At 45.6% G+C, this 21,642-nt stretch overlaps 1 protein-coding gene across 1 annotated transcript in view; it reads left to right on the top strand.

Moving 5' to 3' along the window:
* The window catches only part of LOC119456767 (beta-mannosidase-like), a 29,022-nt gene extending 7,593 nt beyond the window's left edge, over positions 1-21,429 (top strand). Inside the window, exons 3-11 of the mRNA XM_049669070.1 lie at positions 5,033-5,175; positions 5,899-6,075; positions 6,578-6,660; positions 7,805-7,992; positions 11,782-11,885; positions 12,366-12,510; positions 16,058-16,269; positions 16,457-16,651; positions 21,144-21,429. Coding sequence (XP_049525027.1) covers positions 5,033-5,175; positions 5,899-6,075; positions 6,578-6,660; positions 7,805-7,992; positions 11,782-11,885; positions 12,366-12,510; positions 16,058-16,269; positions 16,457-16,651; positions 21,144-21,407 — 1,511 coding nt within the window. The 3' untranslated portion in view covers positions 21,408-21,429. The remainder of the gene's footprint in view (positions 1-5,032; positions 5,176-5,898; positions 6,076-6,577; positions 6,661-7,804; positions 7,993-11,781; positions 11,886-12,365; positions 12,511-16,057; positions 16,270-16,456; positions 16,652-21,143) is intronic.
* The last annotated feature ends 213 nt before the right edge of the window (positions 21,430-21,642 follow it).

The raw sequence follows: 21,642 nt of genomic DNA, 5'->3' as shown, positions 1-21,642 counted from the left end.
GTGTGTGCCAACTGAAATTTGAGGGTATGCTTACGCATACTTAGACGACTCCAGTGGAGTTTCTGCATACTTTTAAACATTGTTTTGGTAACGAACAATCGTTAACACATTATCCTAGCTATCGCGTGCATTATTCAGATATTAATATATATCCCGTTGGGAAATGTCTGTACAGTTGTGCATTTGTGTTTCTTGAATTTCTGGCCCAGCGTGCGGTGTTAGCGTTCAATTAACTAGGTGGACACTACACGGTGTAAATTAAAGATTAGAATAGAGTAACTTGCAAGATAATTTTAAAAGAAGTAACGAATATTACAAGTAACTTACGCGGTTAGCAGCAATGTGCGTGCTTGGCATGCATGCTAACCACGAACATCGCTGCAATTGGTAAGCTGTGGTTTCTCGCCGTATGTGTACAATTTGAAAAAACTTTGCGCTTTGCGTTAGCCGGATGGTTTGGCATTTGTACAAAAGTTGAGCACTGGTAAACACGCGGTCTCTGCAGTGGACTTTTACGAGTTGCGAAAGCCCATTTAGGTCTGGAAAGTGCTACTAAGCTTAGATATTTAAGAGGATATACCTAAGCTTGCTTCCCATAGGCTCGCCAAACGCTTAGGCTGGTGCACAGGCATACCTGGGACAATTTACTGGTGATTCATTTACGCGCGCATGCTTGAGGAGCCCCGCGCGCGCGCCGGCTGCTATCGTTGACCCAACAATGATCCGCGCCCTCTGCAGAGAGAGACGTAAACCACGACCGAAAAAGTTGTCGGCGCGGCAGCCTCGTTCAGACACCTGTCTCTGTTCTTCCACCGTAGCTCAGACAGTGATTTCCATACAGCTGCGGGCCTACATACTTGTTCATGACCTAGTTGGTACTTGCTGTGAATCATAGAGGTCTGTCCCAAAAGTTCATGCAGAGAGTCAGCAAGAAAGTGGGGGAGGGTGTAACGGCGCCGCTCTTTCGCTCTCTCCCCTCGAAAGGACCTGGTTGGCATCTCGTACAAGCCAGATTGCTGTGTGATGAGGGAGAATTTTCTGTGTGCACTTTTTGTGCACAGTCTGCCAAAGTGGAGATCTACGAACTGACGTAACGAAGGATCAATATCAGGTTTCCAATGAAAATGGACAAGAATGGTGCAGAAATTCATCGAATGTTACGAAAGGCCTATTGGATCGAAGGATGCATTGAAGTAAAGAACTGCGTTCAAATGGCAAAAAGGGCTTGTGTGTTACCTTTGTGCGTTACCATTGCCATGTGCCCTCGTTTCTTGTGTGCGCGCTGCAGTTTCATAATGAGTAGCTACCGACTCGGCCAACTTTCCGTACTTTTACTGCTCAAGTGGGTCTAGCGTTTTCGGGAAGGCCATGAAAACGCAAAGCACGGTGCAAGACCAAGGCGTCCCCCCACCTAGTGCGAAAATGAAAACATCGATCGTGTGCGTTCTCTTGTGCTCAGTGACTATTGAATTACTGGTATAATGACATCAGACGCATTTCGTTTGGATAAGTCGTCCATTCAGCGAGCTCTGACTGAAAATATGGAAATGAAAATGAAATGAAATGAAAATTAAATGAAATTGTGCGAAGTTGGTGTCGAAACTGCTTAATCCAGAGCAAAATTGTGATGAAAAGGAGCATTCATTAGAAAACTCAAGACGACACTGTTGAATTCTTGTAAAGTGTAGTTGGTCACTGGTGACGAAACTTGGATTTACGAATACGGCATCTAGAGCAAACAGCGGACAAAGAAAGATAACCCAAGGGCGTTTATTTATTGTCACGCAATTGTACACAACAAATTTGTACCTGAAAGTCAAGCTATCAACGAAGCTTTCTACGTGGAGGTCCTGAAGCGTCTGAGAAATAATGTGCGCCGCGTGTTAGGAATTTCATCAAAAGAAGGGCGCTGAATTCAGCACCACAACAATGCCCCTCACAACAATACCCCTGCACAACAATGCGCATTGGCAGTGCGTCAGTTTTTGGAATGCATTGCCCCTTTACTGTATTAGAACACCCTCCCTACTCACCACCTTTGGGCCCCTGCGACGTCCATTTTTTTCGGTCTTTTGATTTTAGAGCCAAAGCTCTACTACGCCATGTCTCACAAGGTGATTCATCGCGTCGCAATGACCTTGAGCCGCCGGAGCGCGAGCCGCCGGAGCGCGAGCCGCAGGAGGGCAAGTAGGGCAGGTGTGACGTCACGTCACGTGATCTGCTGCGGAGAGGCGTCGCAGCTGCGCTCGCTCGAAGCCTTGCCGCTGCGGTACCACGTGACTAGGATAGGGTTTAAAGGCTGCTTCACCGGCGCTTGGTCACTCAGTCTCGCCATGGATCGCGCGCCGACTGGGCGGTCTGTACGTGCGCTTCAGCGCAAGCGACAGGCTGAATCCAATCATCCAGTAGGTATAGCTAGACGGCAGGCTGCGAAATCTTAAGCAAAGTTGGCTGCTGAAACACCGGAGCAAAGGGACGCCAGATTAGCACGTTATAGAAACACTTACCAAGCGCGGAAGCGTGCGGTAATAAAACACTGTGTGCATCTATAGTCTTGACAAAACCAAGCCAAACAGACCTTTCGCTCGTGATAATTTACAAGTGTTAAACCTACGCCAATTCTCAAAAATTTTTGTTCCTCAACTGCTAACTAGTGCTTCGGAGGTGGAATTTTGGAGATGTGATGACAATTCAAAAGGATCGACATTGCTTCTGAAGCGCTAAACAGAAAATAGCTTCAAAAGGTGCTTCCAGCAATGGAAAAAGTGGTGGAACCAGTTATATTGAGGCAGTTTGGGAAAACTTTGAAGGTGACCACATTGATGTATCTGAAAGTCTGTGAAATTATTCTTTTTTCAAATCTACTGCACGAACTTTATGGACAGACTTTGTACTTGCTATGAAGCAGCGTCTGATAAGCGGCAATTACGTCTCACAGAATCTACATCCGCTGAGATGCAAAGAGATTGGGGTGGTCACTGTCACGCTTTGGCTTGCTGTCTGAGCCATCTTCACTTCTTTGTTATTTGCGTTGGGAGAGCCCTGGCATGGGTCCTCGCACCCTTCGCACTTCATCCACTCTAGTGAATGAAATAGGCAATTTCACTGATGGAAATACAGACTCTTCTTTACATATTCATTCTTTTTTTCTGCTTTAATGTTAACAAGTCTCCCTATATTAGCTTTCTAATGTCAAATCCACTAAACTGTAATTCTTGCATAATGAAATCGCTGTAAGACGCTATGGCTTTGCTTTACTGCTTCGTCAAGGCTTTGTTATTCTCTGTATTGGATACAAAAGAAGTATTGATCTACAGTTGTAGGGCACGTGTCAGCGACAACAAAATTAATGAACCACACACTTACTGACAAAATGAAAAGGAAATGGCCAAGCTCGACGCAAGAAATGATCCACCAAAGAAGCCATTGAAAGTTTATCTGAAAACCCATATTCACCAAAAAATACAACTTCTCAGGTCGAAATTAAAAAAAGCACGCCGAATTTTGGGAGAATAAATATAAACATGCCAAACCACAATTATATCACCCCAAGATAAAGTTCTCGCTCAGCCATAGTGTACTTTTTAATTGTCACTTATTATGTTTAGCTACAGAACTACAAAGGCAAATGCGAATAAGTAGTATATATTTCCTGGTGCTGCTTACATGCTTTCTGCATGGGGAATTGAATTACGTTTCCGTTCTGAAGTCATAACAGACTTTATACTTCCTATGAGCAAACCGTATACAGCGGCTTAGTGCAGATCATGTTTATTGTGTATTTTGGTATATGCAGTCGTATTGCTATTGCCTAACTCACAGAAATTAGATGTATCTTGCACTATAGCTTTACACCTTTAAGCTGGCATTATAGAAGCGCGCTGCATGGTTTTTGATACATATAATAAAATTAAGAATAAGGCTTTAGCAGCGTATGATATATTGAATACTACCACATGTAGCAAAGCTGAGTAATTGTGACGTCACTTCGTGACGTCACACTTCCCAATTCATCACGACGTTTCGCGTGACGTCACGCATCACTTCGTCGAATCTCATAGCAAGTCTGGAAGCGGCTTCAAATCACCGAACACAATCAAAAGCCACTTTCACGTAAAATCGGTGCACATTTGTCTGCAAACCAATCCGGCTTACAAATTAGGTGACAGCACTGGAGGAGAAAGGGGCAACTAAAGAGTAGAAATCAATGGTACCTTCAAGGAATGACAGTTACTGAATTGCGAACTATGATGTGACGCTGACATTTATTTCTGTGACGTTCGTAGATATATGGCGGTTAAAGTACACGTATGCGCAGCACTAAAGTAATAAGAGAACCGATCACAGTTTCAGGTTTTGGGCCAGCCACGACAGACAACAATATAAGGCCCTACAGCTGCGCCAGCGATCAGAGTTGATTAATTTAGAGTCAAAGCATAAACCCAACATTCACTGCGTATAGCCATATAGAGTCATTCATTCCTAGACAAAACACCTCAGTAGTATTCAAGTGCTACCCGCCGTGGTGGTGCTGTAGTTTTGGCATTGCGTTGCTATGACCGAGGGCGTGAGATCGAATCCCGGCCACGGCGGCTGCATTTAGACGGGGGTGAAATGCAAAAACAGCCGTGTTCCGTGCACTGGGTGCACGTTGAGGAAACCCAGGTGACCAAAATTAATCCCGAGGCCCCCACCACGGTATGCCTCATAATCATATCATGATTTTGGCACGTTTTAGCATGCATTCAAGCGCTCGAGCATTCGAAGATGAGCACCCTAACCATTCGAGGGCACACTCTGTTGCGCGCACGGGGGGGGGGGGGGGGGGGGGGATAACGATAGAAAACATATCGTATGAAACTGATCATTATATTGTGCTAGTCTGGATCCTGGTTTTTAGTACTAGACGTCTGGCTAAAGCCATAATGCTGCGAAGAAAATGCAGACATGTTGGTTACGAAGAAATACACAGTCGCGTTGCAAGATAGCATAGAGCTTGCTTCTCTTGCGTTCAATTCCATTTGCGTTGCAGAGGACTTTGACACTGCGACTGCTTTCGCCTTCGTGGTTAACGACGTCCCCGTTTATGCTAAAGGCAGCAACTGGGTGCCACCAGATATCTTTCCGGAGAGAATCACGAACAGCTACGTCAGGGAGCTGCTGCTTTCTGTCAAGGTAACTTTGGAAATATTATAAACCCCATATAGAAATGTTCCGAAAATTGGGAACGTTGTTTATGTTTGTAGCTACTATAATATTTTTCCCCGAATGAAAATACAGTACTGGGCTTTCCGTAAAGCTGCGTCTACAGTGATAGAAAAAAAAAAAACAGACAAGAAAAAGTAGCATCATATATGGGCGCTGGTGTCATCTCTGCATATTCTCGTCTCGTGTCTTTTCGAGCTTTGCACTATATTTTTTCATCTACAGTGTCCTATGCAGCTGATAAATGTTATCAGTGTGGCAAGAGCTTGAAACGAATAAATGAAAATTTAATGCATGGCGGTGTTTCGTGTCTGTGCAGTGGTGTCTGCACGTTACACGAGGTATATTACAGACACCACCGCGCCCACAAGAATAAAAGTGAGAAGATGTGTGTATAAATGTGAGTTTAGTTAATGAAGCCATGACATGGTATACTCTATACTTTCTCGCAAGCAAAATATTGCCGAGCTCTCCACTGGACGTAGCCACCTCAGGGAGACCATATGCCTGGAAACTCGGAGTTTAAACGATCTCCCATAGCGATCCCACTGCCCGGTGGTTAAAGACAGCACTTTTGGTGGGGCTGTTCTTGGTAATAAAATGAGGGCACTTCAGTGAACTGAAACGTATTATTTGCGCCTAATTGACAGGCAAAACACAATAAGTCCTGCAGTTTGCATTCATTCTTTGCAGGAGGCGAACATGAACATGCTTCGTGTGTGGGGTGGTGGCGTGTACGAAACGGATTACTTCTATAGTTTCGCCGACGAGCTGGGAATTCTCATCTGGCAGGATATGATGTTTTCAGCCAGCCTTTATCCGGCGGATCGGTCTTTTCTCCAGAGTGTCACCACCGAAGTCCAACAACAGGTGATCGTCAACTAGATTACATTCCTGAAATTCTCCACTTAAGTCAATTGGGGAATTACACAGCTCCCAAGCGAAATCTACATACAGAGCTGACTGACTGCCGTCATATGTCCCAACTATCATGCACCAAGATTTCAAAATATGCAAATGCCACGTAGCTGGACCGAACCAAGTCAATTTTATTTGCCATCGCTTAGAGATACTCAGATTATTTTTTTAATTCTGCCTAATCACATAGATAATAAATAACTTCTCAAATATTATAATTAGATGAAAAGTGTCAATGAGAAGATTGTAGAACTAAATGAGAAACTCCTGATACAGCTTTCTGTTGCTCAGTACGTGCTACATAAAAGTGTTTTTCCGAGCATGAAAGAAGACCGTGAATACACGCAAAGTGCCTCGAGCGGCCAGTCGCGCGGCAATCTTGCGTGTATTCGCGGGCTTGGAATCAACAATTGGTATGCCTAGACCATCCCATTACAAAATATTTTGTTCTTAGGTTCGACGCCTACAATATCACCCTTCTGTGGTCATTTGGGCTGGAAACAACGAAAACGAAGACGCACTTGCTTCCGGTTGGTGGTATGCATTGTTGTCCTCATTTAGTAGAAAACTTGAAAGCGTCAATTTCATTTGATAATGCGTGAACGACAACAACTGGGCAGCATGCCTGCTTGCCGTGAAATTAAAGAGAAGAAAAACTACAACCAGAATTCATTTTTTAAGATTGGCTGAGGTTTACCTCTTGTAAACCTAGTTATCACGAGCGAAAGGTCTGTTTGGCTTGGTTACAAAAAGACTATGCACACAGTGTTTCATTAATGCACGCTTCCGCGCTTCGCTATAACAGTGCTAATCTGGGCTCCCTTTGCTCCGGTGTTTCAGCAGTCAACTTTGCCCTTGCTTGAGATTTCGCAGCCTACCATCTAGCTATATCTACTGGATGATTGGATTCAGCCTGTCGCTTGCGCTGAAGCTGCACGTACAGACGGCCCAGTCGGCGCGCCATCCATGGCGAGACTGAGTGAACCAAGCGCCGGTGAAGCTGCCGTTAAACCCTAGCCTAGTCACGTGGTACCGCAGTGGCGAGGGTCCGAGCGAGCGCAACTGCGACGCCTCTCCACAGCGGATCACGTGGCATGACGTCACACCTGCCATACTTGCCCTCCTGCGGCTCGCACTCCGGCGACTCAAGGTCATTGCAACGTGATGAATGACCTTACGAGACATGACGTAGCAGAGCTTTCGCTCTAAAACCCGAAGTGTCGGAGCCCGACCGGCTCCTTCTTCGGGGGTGAGATGACGTGAGGCGTTGTAGTGTTTATATGCGTTTTTGCCGCTTTGACAGGCGCCCAGACAAGCGCGCAGACACTTTTCGTAGACCTTGAGCGTAAACTTCGGGAAGTGTTGCCGACGAACGATTGATGCTGGTACTGGAAGTGCCAGGATTCCAAGAGGAGCCGCGGCCCGCGGTTTTCTCGCTCCAAGTTGTCCCTAACCAGGAAGATATATTGGAATCTTTACCTTGGCTGGGAAATGCACGGTTAGCTATTAATAAAGACAAGGAATAAAACTTTACCTACCTCGATGAATTCCTTCGGGTTAATCACTTCAAAAAAATTAAGAAGCCTTTAACATCGTTTGTAACAGAATGCTTGGCTTATGTTAAAAGCCTCTCAAGTAGCTCTGAGTGGCTACAAATTTGCCAATTCTCTTTGAAAGGCAGGAAAGTCCAGAAGGATTATGACCTGTACCGTACCGAATACCTGAAGTTGTACATCGGCGTTATCAAGACCGTCGTTGAGACTGAAGACAAGACGCGACCCTTTGTCTCATCAACACCAAGCAACGGCAGAAAAACTGCCGAAGATGGCTGGATTAGTTCGTCACCCAACGCGGAAATGAATGGTGATGGTAAGGGCAAAATACGCACATTTCACATCATCTCATTAGGTCTCATTAGGACGTCATTAGGTCTCATTAGGACGTCTTACGGAAAACCTTTACGTTTCCTATAAACTAGCAGGTGGGAAGTGCCGCATGCATAGAACACAATAGAAATATATTGAGGTCACGTAAAGCCGGTTTTCTTAGAATTAGCTTTTTGGGATTTGCGTGAGTTGCAGGAGTTGCGTAGCTATTGTGACAACGTGGCGTAGCCGAGAGCATCCACTTCTATTCGAGTTCTCCCTTTGCCACTTGTTTTTTGTTGTGATCGCAAGAATTAATGGCAGAATCTGCTTTTACTATTATCATCGTGCTTTAATAACGAAGAATTAGCGATGTTTCGTCACTGCTTTCCTAAATAATATATCTGCTTTGAAAGCATTAGGATTATCGCGAAAATTAAGACACGTACCGCTGCTGCCACGAAAGGGCATTGATTTCTGTACACAATATGGTACCACGGCATTTAGCGCTTCCCGCGTGTCCCCGACGCTGGACACTCTACTAAAGGCCTAGCCGATAGCGGAAGCTGAGCCGGGATTGTTTTGCATTCGGCCAGGGCTTAAAGTTATAATTTCAACAAGGTCGTAACAACTTGAACTATCACGTTACGCAAAAATTATCAGAGCTATGCAATTTCCCCACGTATTAGCGATTGATTGAGAATTCTGCACAGCATACACTAAAGACATTGTATCATCTCGCCTAAGTAACATACTTACGCACTATAAAGACGTACTGCATTTGCACTTGTTCCCCGACGAGGCTGAATACTCTTCTCTCTCTCGCTCTCTTTTTTTCATTTTTTATTATTTTTTTTCGTATGGTTCTCGCTTCTTTAAGTGCTGCTGCTGTACTATGCGTGATTTAGATTACATTTAAACGAGGAACAACCTTGCGTTACAAGCGTAAAGCAAAAAAAAAATGCAAGAGAAAATGCGCGAAAATAATTTTTTCACTAAATTCAAAGCTTTATCAGAGCATCATAACTGTGCCCATTGTCTGCAAAAAAACCTCTTCGCAAATCATGATTGGTCTCCCTTTCTGGTGGCTTTCCCTGACGACTATTTCTCTTAGCGTGAGGCAACTTCCCGTCCAATTTACCGCTGAAGGCAATTACTAGAGCACCCAAGACTGAGCCTGGTGTTGATGCTCCCCTTCGTGCCGAAGCAAGCGGTTCAGAGACCCCTTTCTCCCTCTAAGCACTTTTGTTTTTGTGTTTTTGTTCGTGTGAGAATTACTTATTACGAACCTTGTGAGCTGAAACCACTCACTACGATGCGTGTTCAAGAGGACATCCTGTGTGGCCGCTTCCTTTGACAAGGAGGCAAGAAGTTACATTTCCTGCTGTATGATTTCATTCCAAGAATGAGGCCCCGAAGTACATGCTCTTTGTTCGAATTTAACAGGTTTGTTGAGTCAACAAGTTCCTCACCTGTGCCTATAGCATGACCTGCCTTGAGATCCGCGCATTCGAAACGCTTTACAAGTCGCGCGATAGTTGAGAGAAAAGAAAACGTTGCTCGAGTTTGTAGAACGCGCAGGTGAAGTATAGGAAGCTGACTTGAAAGATGGACTTGTCGAAACGGCGGTCTTTTTTTATTTTCAGTGCATTTTTACAGTTTCAGCAGCCAACTCTGGAAGCCGTCGAGTTTCCCGATGCCGCGGTTTGTGACCGAGTTTGGCATGCAATCCTATCCACCCAGAGACTCGATGGAACGTGTTATGCCCGCATCGATGGTCACTTACCCTTTCTCCCGTTTTCTGGAGCACAGGCAACACTACGCTGTGGGTACGGCTGCATCTATCAGAGATACAATGATATTAGCGAAATGCCACCTGTGACATTCTTTTCGAAGCCATGTTACAAAATAAAAGAAAAAAAAACACACCTCCCGAAGGCGCACCAAAAAAAAAAACATTAAAAATATTTGTGCTACACTAGTATATTACCATGCTAAAATACTAAAAAAAAGTCACTCGATTGTCGTCAGGAAAGATCTGGGAAATCGGGAAAGAGGCAAAAACTAAAGACGGGCGGCTACGCTGCCTCGGAATTCCCGCGCCAGTTCGCCGTGACGTCATCATTTTGACGGCACCTCCTCGGTTTTAGTTATAATTTTTTGTTTGTAAAAAGAGACTTCATTCAATTCTTAAATAGCCAAAGACTGAACCTAGCAAGTTTCAAAAACATTTCGTAAGCCACCATGAGCCATATAGAAAAAAAAATACATTGAAAACCGTGACGTCACGCTGACGTACCGACGGTGGGGTTCTGGCGCGAAATTCACGAAACGGAACGGTGGCAATGGTTTTCTCTTATTACCGCAACTTATTCAATAAATCAGCTCATTACTTCAAAATTAACGCAAATAGTTCCAAAAGAGTACTTTACCAGTCTAAAGTGCCACTTTAGTACAGTACCATGGGGTCTGTGGTTCAATAAAGAAAGCGAGAGACGGCAAACAAATTTATTAGCGCACCTAGAACACTCGTGCAATTCTTAGCAGCGCGTAGCGTACAGGCTGTCGCGGTTGCCACTTAACGTGATTTAACTCTTCACTTAACTTAATTAGCACAAAGTGCCTCGAGCAGCCAGTCGCGCTGGCAATTTAGCGTGCATTTGCGGCCTTCTTTCACGCTCGGAAAAACACTTTTATGTTGCACGCATTGAGCAACAGAAAGCTGTATCGGGAGTTTTTCATAGTGCTCTACAATTTTCTCATTGACACTTTTCATCTAATTATAATAATTGAGAAGTTGATTAACTAATTAAGACTTATTATGTAATTATGTGGAATGCAAAAAAATAATTTTAATGTCTCCAAGCGACGGCAAACAGCATTACCTTGGTTCTGTCCAGCTACGTGACATTTGCATATGTTTAAAGTTTGGATTAAGTTACGTGGGACACCTGTATACATGACTATGATTCTCAATGGGTTTCAGTGGATGGGGCTTGATGTTAGCCCCAGAAAAAACACGAGCGAGTGTCTACAAAATTCGCAGTGTTATGTGGCCATCATATTTTTGGGGGAACTTTGCTTTTGACCGAGAATATACGCGAAATTATTCCACTAGGCCAAACCTTGGCTTGAATTAGATGAAGGTTCGGCATTTCATTACGAGCTTATAAGGCGCAAACAACAATGGCGATAAACAACTGGGATGACAGTGCCTACAGTAAAGCGTGGTTTAACAGAACGCCGTTAACGAGTAGCACATCTTTTTTTGATCGCAAGTTCTCTATTGTGAACACAATAACACAGCGAGCTGATCAGCCTCTAGTGTGAACACCTATGCGAGAGTGCTACATTTGTCAATCCACCAACTAAGAAGCAGCCTTACTCAAGAGTGCGCGCGTACAGCATATTTGGAAGATTTTTATTTTATTTTTATATTTCATGGGGGCTTTAGCATCCCCAAATTTCAGAGTGGGTTATGAGAGCCACGGTAGGGCTGAGGCTTCGGATTCATTTCGACCGTCTGGTGCACTTCATCGTGAACCTAAATCTAAATATAGGAGCATTCTAGCAAAGCGCCCAACGCAGCCTGGAATTGAACCACCGCGGAGGCAACGCGAGGGGTCTTGAGGCAAAAAATGCCTAAGCGCGGTGCAAGCGCCATCTGTTTGTAGTGAGCGAACTAGCCCGTGAGAAGGGTACATAGCAATATCGCCGATTCAAGCAAATAGTTTGCTTAGACTGCTACAAAGTGGTTGCACTGCATTGAAATAATGCGCTTCTTATCGTATAGGTGCCCACTTTGCAGCTCGGATTATCAACGCTTACTTCCGCACTAACAATGCGTCCTGGAACGGCAGATTAGCGGACTACGACATGGTCTCCTACCTCACTCAGGTCAGTTTTTTTTTTTTTTTTCAGGCAAATGACTTTCCCTGAGTGTGTTTCGACTTGTGTGCTCCAAACACTCTATCGCACACAATTAACCTGACCAGCAGTGGTGGCCTGAGTGACTTTGGCGTTGCGCTGCTAATCACGAAGTCACGGGTTCGAATCCCAGCAGCGGCGGCCGCATTTCGATGAGGGTGAAATGCGAAAACGCTCGTGTACCATGCAGTGGATGCGCGTTAAAGAACCCCAGGGGGTAGAAATTATTCCGTAGACCCCCATTACGGCGTGCCTCATAATCAGATCGTGGTTCTTGCACGTAAGACCCCGGAATTTAATAAATAACAACCAATAACCTGTATGGAAAGCAGATTTTCTGGCCAAAGTGCTTGCTCAGAATGAATGCGTGTGTGGGCACCATTCACGGGTGTTCGTTCCGTGCCGAGCCTCGCTCACAGTCAGCATTCGCTTTTGTCGCCCGCCTGTCAGGTCGTCCAAGCTGAAGCAGTGCGCACGGGCTGTGAAAGGTTCAGACGCCTGCGCGGCCACCTCTACGACGGCCTCGGCCACAACATGGGCGTTCTCTTCTGGCAGCTCAATGACATTTGGCCTGCGCCGTCATGGGCGTCTATCGGTCAGTGAAGCGCTTCTGTTGGTCTGTTCGTATTTGTGTGTGTGTGCGTGTTACTGTGTGTTACTGTGTGCACATGGGAAGATGCGTATACGCACGTGCCGCACAAAGTGCGCTTGATGTATACACTTAGGAAGAAGCCACACGTAAGGTAACATCACTTTGGGTTCCCGAAAACACGAAATCAACTGTTTTGTTTCTGTGTTTACAACGTGTATAAGAATTATATCTCCCTGAAAAATAAAAAAACTACCCCTTTGCAGCGCCATGCAGAATGTGACAGGCAGTAACCGACAAGGTTTCGGAGCTCCGTCGCCACTGCGGCATCTTTCCCTTCTGGCGTCGTCGATGAGCCGTTACTAGACACAAGTCTACCTGTTTCTTTTGAAAGAAACAGGTAACCTGCATTAGCCAAATGGCTAACCTTTACCAACCACCGAGGGGCTTTCGACGTGCTTCCAGCGTAGATGCCGGAAGTATTTCTCTTGGTACTTCCAGCATCCTGCCAGACTCGCGCAAGAGCTCACTGTACACTTCTTCACCGTGCGTGCTTTCTCGTGCGGACCAACACCAACGCAAGTGACAGTCGTCACAAGCGCTTGAAATGCATCGCGCGAAACCTGCTGTGTGCTCACCCGTTGCCATTGATAACGCCCACGAGCAGCCCGCAGATACTTCCGTTGTCAGACTATCTCCAGTAAAACGTATAGAAATGAATTGGACTTCTCTCCCCAAACAGTGTTATCGTGGAGAAGCCAGTTTTGACATTTTTAACGAGCTGGATAGCTTGCATAGATAGCCTAAAGGACACGTCCGAACCAGCATATGCAGGAAGCCGCCTGAAAACCTAATAAACTCTTTCAGAATCGGAACCGTGATTACGCAAGTTCTAGGATATTTCGCAAAGAAAGTTTTGATTCTACGTTGTTTAAAGAAAGCTGCCAGTGTTACAAGGAAGCTCCGACTCGGATTCGCCGTACTCAAGCAAATGTGAAACAGAAATTGCCTCATTGGGTGAGGGCTCTATCATCTTTAATCCAACTTGTAACAGTTAAATGACGTAGGTTGCAGTCAAGGATTATTGCAATTTTTTATTCCAGTCATAGCAAACCTAATTAATATTATGTGATATCATTATGTCAAAAGATTGCAAGCGCAAGTTGAATATAATTATTATATGACAGAACCTAATATGAACATTACGTAAAGCTTTAATAATAGAGAGCTGAAATTAATCCACGTGAGAACCATACACTATAGTTTAAAGGCAGTGTTTACATCATTTAAACGGAAACTGTAGGTTACCAGTGAATTACCCGTGAATTAATAGTAACTATACGTTACCAGCCAAGCCTGTAACGGTGGGAAGGAAGTGAATGGGATAGAAGTACGCAGAAGAAAAGAAAATTATGCAGCTACAACGCACGTGTTAGAATTTATGTGAATTGACGCTTTCATGAATGCTATAAGTTTGCCTATTTCATTCCTGCGTCTATGGCGTAAAATAAAGTGGCGCGCACGGCCATGCTACGCATGCAATACGACGCACGCGGCGATCACCTCAAAGATCTAGTCGGCGTTTTCATGGTAGAAGTACACGTGCCATTGTTGCCTCATGGTTAGAGCATCGGGTTGCCGTGCTGGTGGACTGAATTTAAGTCTCACCTTAGAGCACGTAATTCATTTTTTTCTTAGGTGTGATCTATTCGGAAAGACAGCACCAGCAGCCACGGTCAGATAATCCCGGGAGTGTCCTCAAAGAAAGCTTCGCTTTAAAAGGGCGAAAGAAAGGAGTGGGCGGACGCATAGGATGCAGCAACACGTCTGTCTTCCTAGCCTCTCACGCAATCCTGATGTTATCAATAAAGCTGGTAGCGTCGTCGAAGGCCGATGCAAGATATTGTTGAAACCGTCTTTATGTTACGCGAAAGTTTGTAACACTCAACACATCGGCCTAAAGAGCAGATATAACGGACAGTCCGGTAGAAAAACACATCCCGAACACAGGTTCAAAATGAGGCATACCACAACGCCTGTGATTTACAAAAACGGCCCCGCATTCTTGGTTATCCGCGTTGAAAAAAAATGTGGTTGATCCCTCTTATATAGGAATCGGTATAGAACACGAAAGTGAAACGTGTCTTCACAGAAGTAGTGTAATGTTTATTGCACATTGATATATAATGTCTATTGGTGTTTTGTGGCTAAAGCGCCCTTAGGCGTTGATGCACCCACGCTGACGCCTGGTGGCACGTCTCCTCCATCACGACTACCAACGTCGATGACCATGAGCAACCGTCGTGCATATGGAAGCTGCACTACGCTGCACACGCTAGCACAACGCGAAAGACGAAGCACGTAACTGACACACTAATACAACGCGCAAGACAAAGCACGTAACTGAATCGTCACCGAGTCAAATCAGCGCGTACAGCGCGTCGTAATTGCAGCCTCCGCGATCAACTTCAGAAACATTTTCAGAGCTAATTGCGGAGGCCACGCTCCGCTGTGCTGAGTACGGTGAACGCCACCTAAGTGGCGTTGGTAGTGCTTCTTGATGCCAGCGTCCCTTCGAATGCTGGCATCGAGGCGTCGTAGTGCTGAGACCACCGAAGCGTTCACTGTCGGTGCGCGTTAGTGTCATAATGCAGTACTTCTCTTTTCTGCTCGTAGGCGGCGGCACCGCCCCGAGCAAGAGCGCGGGTACACGGAGGAGTGTTAGATATATAAGGCGCGTCTGTGTAGCTCTCTGCAAATGCGTTTGTGGCGCAATGGGTTAAACGCTCGGCGATCTATCGTCGCGGACCGAGAGGTCGTGGGTTCGATTTCCAAATTTTGCATGTTTGTGGAACTTTTTCTTCTGGTTTCTTTCTTTGTATTATGTTCGTGTATGTTCGTGTGACGTATTTCCGTGACGGAAATACGTCAGTGAAGTCTTGGTGGACCCCGGCATAAAACACTTTCGTGTTAAAAAAGAAAGAAAGAAAACTTCTGCTAGTCAAAATAAATCCAGGTGTCTCACAGTGCGGCCTATCTTAATGAGCAGCTTTTATTTATACGGATCCATTTGCATTAAATGCGCGACGTACGGCGGACAAGTCACGTTGGGCACGGGAGTTAAGGTTAGTGTAAGTCAATATTTAAAATGCACTTTACTAATTGATTCTGGGGTTTACGTGCCAAAACCAGTTCTGACTATGAGGCACGTCGTAGTGGAGGGCTTCGGATTAATTTTGACCACCTGGGGTTCTTTAACGTGGACTACAACGCAAGCACACGGGCGTTTTTGCATTTTCGCCTCCATCGAAATGCGGCCGCCGCGACCGGGATTCAATCCCACAATCTCGTGCTCAGCAGCGCAACGCCTTAGCTGACTGAGCCACCGCGGCGGGTGCACTTTAATGTTAGGTCATGCAAATGCAAAAGTGGGCCGACGTACAGAGTAATTCATGCGGATGCAATCATCTAGCCTCTAAGTTCATTTTCAATGCACTCGTTTTACAGCCTCATTTTGTCATCCTTGCACTGTATCTCTTGTGTCTTTCACCAGAATACGGTGGCCGCTGGAAGATGCTTCACTATTTCGCGAGAAAGTTCTTCAGTCCCATTATCGTGTCGCCGTACCTGGAACGAGACGAGGAATTCAGGGTATTCATCGTCAACGATTTGCTCACACCTGTAGAAGGAGCAATGCTGGACGTCACACTATACTCATCACTTTCATTCACTCCTCTCTGGGGTTTTCAGCTGCAACCCAAGGTGGTAAGTCATCAGGGATTTAGCGATTGCAGTTTGTCATACATCAACACATTTGTGACTGTGTCACTCGGGCACCGCAAACTGCAATTCGCAGGCACAGACACACACGCACACACGCACGCTTAAAACCCGATACAGAAAGCGATTCTGTCACCGATGCTTTTTTGACATGGTGGTTCGTCACGTACAGCGAAGTGCCCTTTCTGCCGACCTTGGAAGCTACCCTGTAAGCGACCAGCTACGACGTCACAGCTGCTCGAGATTCCTGCTCTGTTTCTTCTGGTTCGTGCTGCGCGACCAGACAACGGGAAAGCTGTTGGCTCCAGAGGCGTACTTACTTCCGGGTGATTTCAAAGAGACCCATCTTCACGCCACAACAATAAAGGTAACTTCAACTTACCAGCTTTCAACAGATTTGGGCTCGTTAATAACTTCATTGTAAAGCTTCGTTAACGACAACCTCAAAACGGCTTGTGCTAGAACGCTTAGCTTTGTAACAGTAACAAGCACAACAAGCTGAACCAATGTTACGTTAGTGTTTTACAGATGAAGCCTTGGCCTGTGCAGTTCATTTAACGTTCTTTGTTAATGTTTACACGAACAGTACATGAGCACTTCATCGGGAACTTGACGCCCATTTACGTGCGTTTAGCGCATGGTAAAGATCCCAGGTGGTCAAAATTAACCCGTAGTTCCCCCCTATGGCATGTTTCGTAATCATGTCGTGGTTTTTGCACGCCAAACTACAGAATTCGATTATTTACCCTAATTGGGAACTTTAGCGAAATTTCTGCTTTTAGAGTGGAATACTGCAAATGTATAACCTTGAGAGGAAAAAAGCGTCAAGTCTGCTTATATGTGCTGCCGGAACCTCACTGGCATAAATATATGCAAAACAAAACTGAACGATTAGGCTAGGATATGTAAAAGTTGGGCCGGGCTATTAACGTACTAGTGCCTGTTGGCATAAGTGTCGATGGTCAAATATATCAGCGCCAGGAATATCAGTCCAGGACCCACACATTCACTACATGAGTGTGTTATCGAACTGGCTACTCTGCGAACGAGCATGCGAGTGATGAAAGTCATTTTTAAAATATGCGTAGCCCCTCCCCTGTCGAGGAAATGGGGGTAAGCGAAGCTTGGTCGTGTGTTTCTTCGGTGTTCCTCCGAACGAATTGCACTGACGAGTACCACTTTGTGCTCTAACCACAACCAGTCACACGCACTGCAGCTGGCTCCTAAGGTCCGGTTGAGAAACTCGCGTTGAAACCTAGCCGTCGCACCGGGAAAGTTGGCACTATAGAGTTGCCGAGGCGTCCACCACCGTTGTCGGGTTTCTATAGAGGGCAAGACGACGCTGACGTTTGGCCTCAACATCGCGCTCCCTCAACTCGGGGTCCGCGACTCTTCGCTGACGTTTTGCCTGGGCTTCGGACGCCCTCACGCTTGAATCGGAAGGTCGACGACGAGCCTTTTTCCGAGCGCGTTCATTCTGGATGGATTTCCATGAAATTTCTTTAAATTAAATCTGTACGTTACGTAAGACAATGAATGGCTCATACCCCCTTAAGCAATGGCTCATACTCCCCGTAAATGCGGCCTCCCCATTACGATGACAGAAGAGAAGTGAAATTCTACGCTTCAATGAATAGCGATAATGCAGCCAGCTGTGGAAGCAGACGACGATGACGAACGTGGGAGCAATTGCACGAGCGCGTGCCGAGCACGAGCCATCTGTGCAGCTCTGATTGCAGCTGGTTTTTTTTAGCATTACATCGCCGGCGAGGCGAGCGTGTACAAGCTTCGCTTGAAAAATCAAAACAAGTATTACGTTTTTTTTTTTTATTCAGCCTCTTAAATATCTGATTTCCCGTGTTCCTGCAACGCTAGAGACACATGCAGAAACTACTCCTAGTACGACAAAAGCTATTTTTCTTCGCATTGAAAGGCCGCTTTTTCTTGGTCTAGTGCTTTCATCGGCGAAGTAGTTGAGAGTTGCAGCAGCTTTCAACGCGTGCTTCGCTAAGTGTGACAGTCACATATATGCAAATTGTTGCTGTGGTATACGTTTTTGAGGGTTTGGATAATCACGCACCATTACGGGCAACATTGCAAGATGACGTAGCCTTATACGGAATGGTCGCTTCAATGTTGACTCTTTTTAAAACCTGACGTGAGGCATAAAAAATGAGCGCAGCTTGCAGTAGTGGTGCAAGGCTGGAGCAAACAGCGGAGCTTGCGATCGACCAAGCTACAGCCAGGGTCGCTACCCCGACGACGCAAGATACTCAAACGCAGTCTCTGGCGTTCTCGTTCTCGAAACTAGGGATCTTTGACTCGACGACACGTCTTCTCGGCTACAGCTTTGGCACGGTATTCCGGATCGGCTAGCCGCTGACGCGCAGATTCTCGCTTGGCCGCACGACGCGCTGCAGGACGCGACCTGGCGAAGCGTTGACATGTCTATAGGCGAAGCGAGGCACATGTGGTTACTAGGCGACGCGAATGTGCCATCATGGCTAGACGGAGCAGGTGCGCGGTCGTAGCAGCTCGGCGCGGCGGTGCGGACCGGCGGCGAAGGGAGGCGCAGCTGTGCCAAGTGGTTGCTAGGCAGCGCGCGGTGACGTCATTGCCAGGTGCAGTTTCTGGTCTACGCTATACGGGCCAACCTCTGGCTTAAACAGCTCTGCGTTAAAATCAGTTTAGTTGAACAGTACCGTCTGCTCCTAAGATTTCTTCCACTTTTCTTCTGAATGCGCTAAACGTGTTTTCTTATAAAAGTGCAGACTTGTTAATTTAGCCGTATTAGCAATCGCTTTAGGTCTAACATGCTTAGGGATCCAATAACGACTTGTTACATTGTTCTACCAGTACCAACGTATGGTACGGAAACTTCGAGGGTAACGAAGAAGCTTGAGGAGAAGCTAAGGACTGCAGAAACAGCTATGGAACGAAATATGACAGGCATAATGCCAGGAAACGGGAAGGCGGCGTATAGACTACAGAGCACACAGGTGTATATGATTATCTGCGTGAGAATGGCAGAAAGCAGTGCAGTTTGGCAGGTGATGTAGAGCTTAGAGCGGATAACCAACGACCTACTATAGTGTAACGAAAAAGGGAAGGGAAATGCACTCCGCTACGGCAGAGCATGAGGTTGTACGATGTTGCTAGGAAACTTGCAGGCATAAGGTGACAGTCGTAATGTATGATCGCGGAGTGAGGCGTTTGTCTTGCAAGTGGCCGTAAAACATGACGATGATGCTGATGAGTGTTATTAACACTGCACGAATGATTAAACAAAAGTGCTGAGTGCGCGCGTGGGAATTATCTGGCGTGTGCAACACTGCTATAGTATATCAGTGCTAAAGCCCGAGTTATAAATCGTTCCAGCTAACCATGTGGAAATAATACGGTACTGAAGGCGCATTATTTACCACTTTGCTCTGACACGCGTGTTTTCCGCATGTATGCGATTCTATATAATGGCAGCCTAGAATGCCAGACGCACAGTGTCACTGTGCGTCTCGTAATCTCGGTAGGCAAGAACTGCTTAAACGGAATTGCCACTTAAACGGAACAACGTCCTTTGAATTGGTTGCTTTGTGTTTGGGTAATGCAAAAAAAAAGTTTGTTAATGAAATCAAAATTTTCGCGACTCTGTGTGATTGGAACCACGGAAGCAAGCTCTTAAGATTTTTTTTTTTCTGAAAGAGACAGGATCTGAAATATATGTTTTTTACGACAGTTTTCTTCTATTCAGAAAGACTTAAAAGCGATGGCGAAGACTCAAGCCAGCACGAATTTCACAGATTTGTAATCCATATAATGCACAAACCAGGACACCTTCGCATAGACGACCAAAATAAGGACAACCGAAGTTTCGGACACGTTACAGCCATCCTGTTCGATAATTTTTACACCCTTTATTCGGCCATGCGTTATTAGGCAATCGACTGGAGCAGTAAGATCTGTATTTTGTTTAGATAAATTGACGGGGCCTCCTCCTAAATGAAACTAGCGAAGTCTACTCAATCCAACAGCCGTCGATCGCGCTCAAACAACGGGACAAACTAACTGCCTGTATTTACTCATTTATTCTTAACATATCTAAGAGCGACCCGCCGTGGTAGCACAGTGGTTATGGCGTTGCGCTGCGGAGCTCAAGGTCACCGGTTTGATCTCGGTCGCGGTGACCGCATTGCATGAATTGGGGCGGAATACAAAAATGCTCGTGTACGGTGCATTGGGTGCCCCTTAAAAAACTCCAGGTGTTTAAAATTAGTGCGAAGCCGCCCGCTACCGTGATCAGATCGTTATTGTGGCACTTAAGATCCTCAAATTAATTTAATATAATAACAGTGTTAAGAGGAGGTATAACATATAGTGCTCCAGCTCGGAGCATCTCCCAGTAAACGGAACTTCTCTTAATCGGAACATAATTATGCGGTCTCTTGAGGTTCCGTTTAACGAGATTCTACTGCAGTGCGGCGATTGTAGTGCGAGTGTGGAGACCACTGAAGTTATACTGAGCAGACCTAGGCAGCCTTCGTGCTTTGCACGCGAGCTTTAATGCTAATTTAATGGTTACCGTTAATACATATTATGGTAACCACACCATAGGGAACAAAACCATAATTGGTTCTGTTCTATTCTTCTCAAAGATGTCAAGAAAACTGACATCTCCAAGCTTTTTCATCACCATCACACCTCTGGAATAAAGTTTCGTTTCACATAGATTCCAACATGTATCTACGATACCCAGGAAGACAGCGTTAGATCTTTCAATAATTGACACTTACTCGCCAACTTGATAGTCGCACTCATATTTATTGCGGTCAGACTGCGCTGTCAACAGCATCATTGCGTTGCAGGTAACCTCAGTCGTAGGACCCACAGCGGCTCCCCGGGAACCTGGATTCAGCACTTTCGACGTCACCCTACGTGCAAGCAGCATCGCACTCTTCGTTTGGCTGACGGCTCGCCACCTCAGTGGACGCTTTTCTGACAACGGATTTCTGCTGAAGAATCCAACCATTGTTGTTCAGTTTAGCACACGAGAAAATGTGACTGCCGAAGCACTTGAGAAAGCTATAATCATTGAAACGCTCTCGAATTACGTGAGGACAATAGATTAGATTCAGCACAAAATGAATTACAGGCAGCGCTTCTGGTATGCTGCAATTAAAACTTCCGGCATTACTCAAAATGTTGCTTTTCCATCTTACCGGCAGTTCAGTATTCTCAGCCTGCAACATAGTTTCGCCGACTCCTAACTTAGTAATACCTTGCTTGGCAGTGTCGGAGTGTTAGCGAAGAGAGTTGGTTCCGACAACTGCTTGAATTGTTGTCGACAACTCAATGTAGTTACAA

The sequence above is a fragment of the Dermacentor silvarum genome, chromosome 6, assembly GCF_013339745.2.
Source record: "Dermacentor silvarum isolate Dsil-2018 chromosome 6, BIME_Dsil_1.4, whole genome shotgun sequence".
Classification (NCBI taxonomy): Eukaryota; Metazoa; Arthropoda; class Arachnida; order Ixodida; family Ixodidae; genus Dermacentor; species Dermacentor silvarum.
The sequence above is the reverse complement of the archived record's forward strand: the minus strand, read 5'-3'. Positions and strand labels throughout refer to the sequence as shown.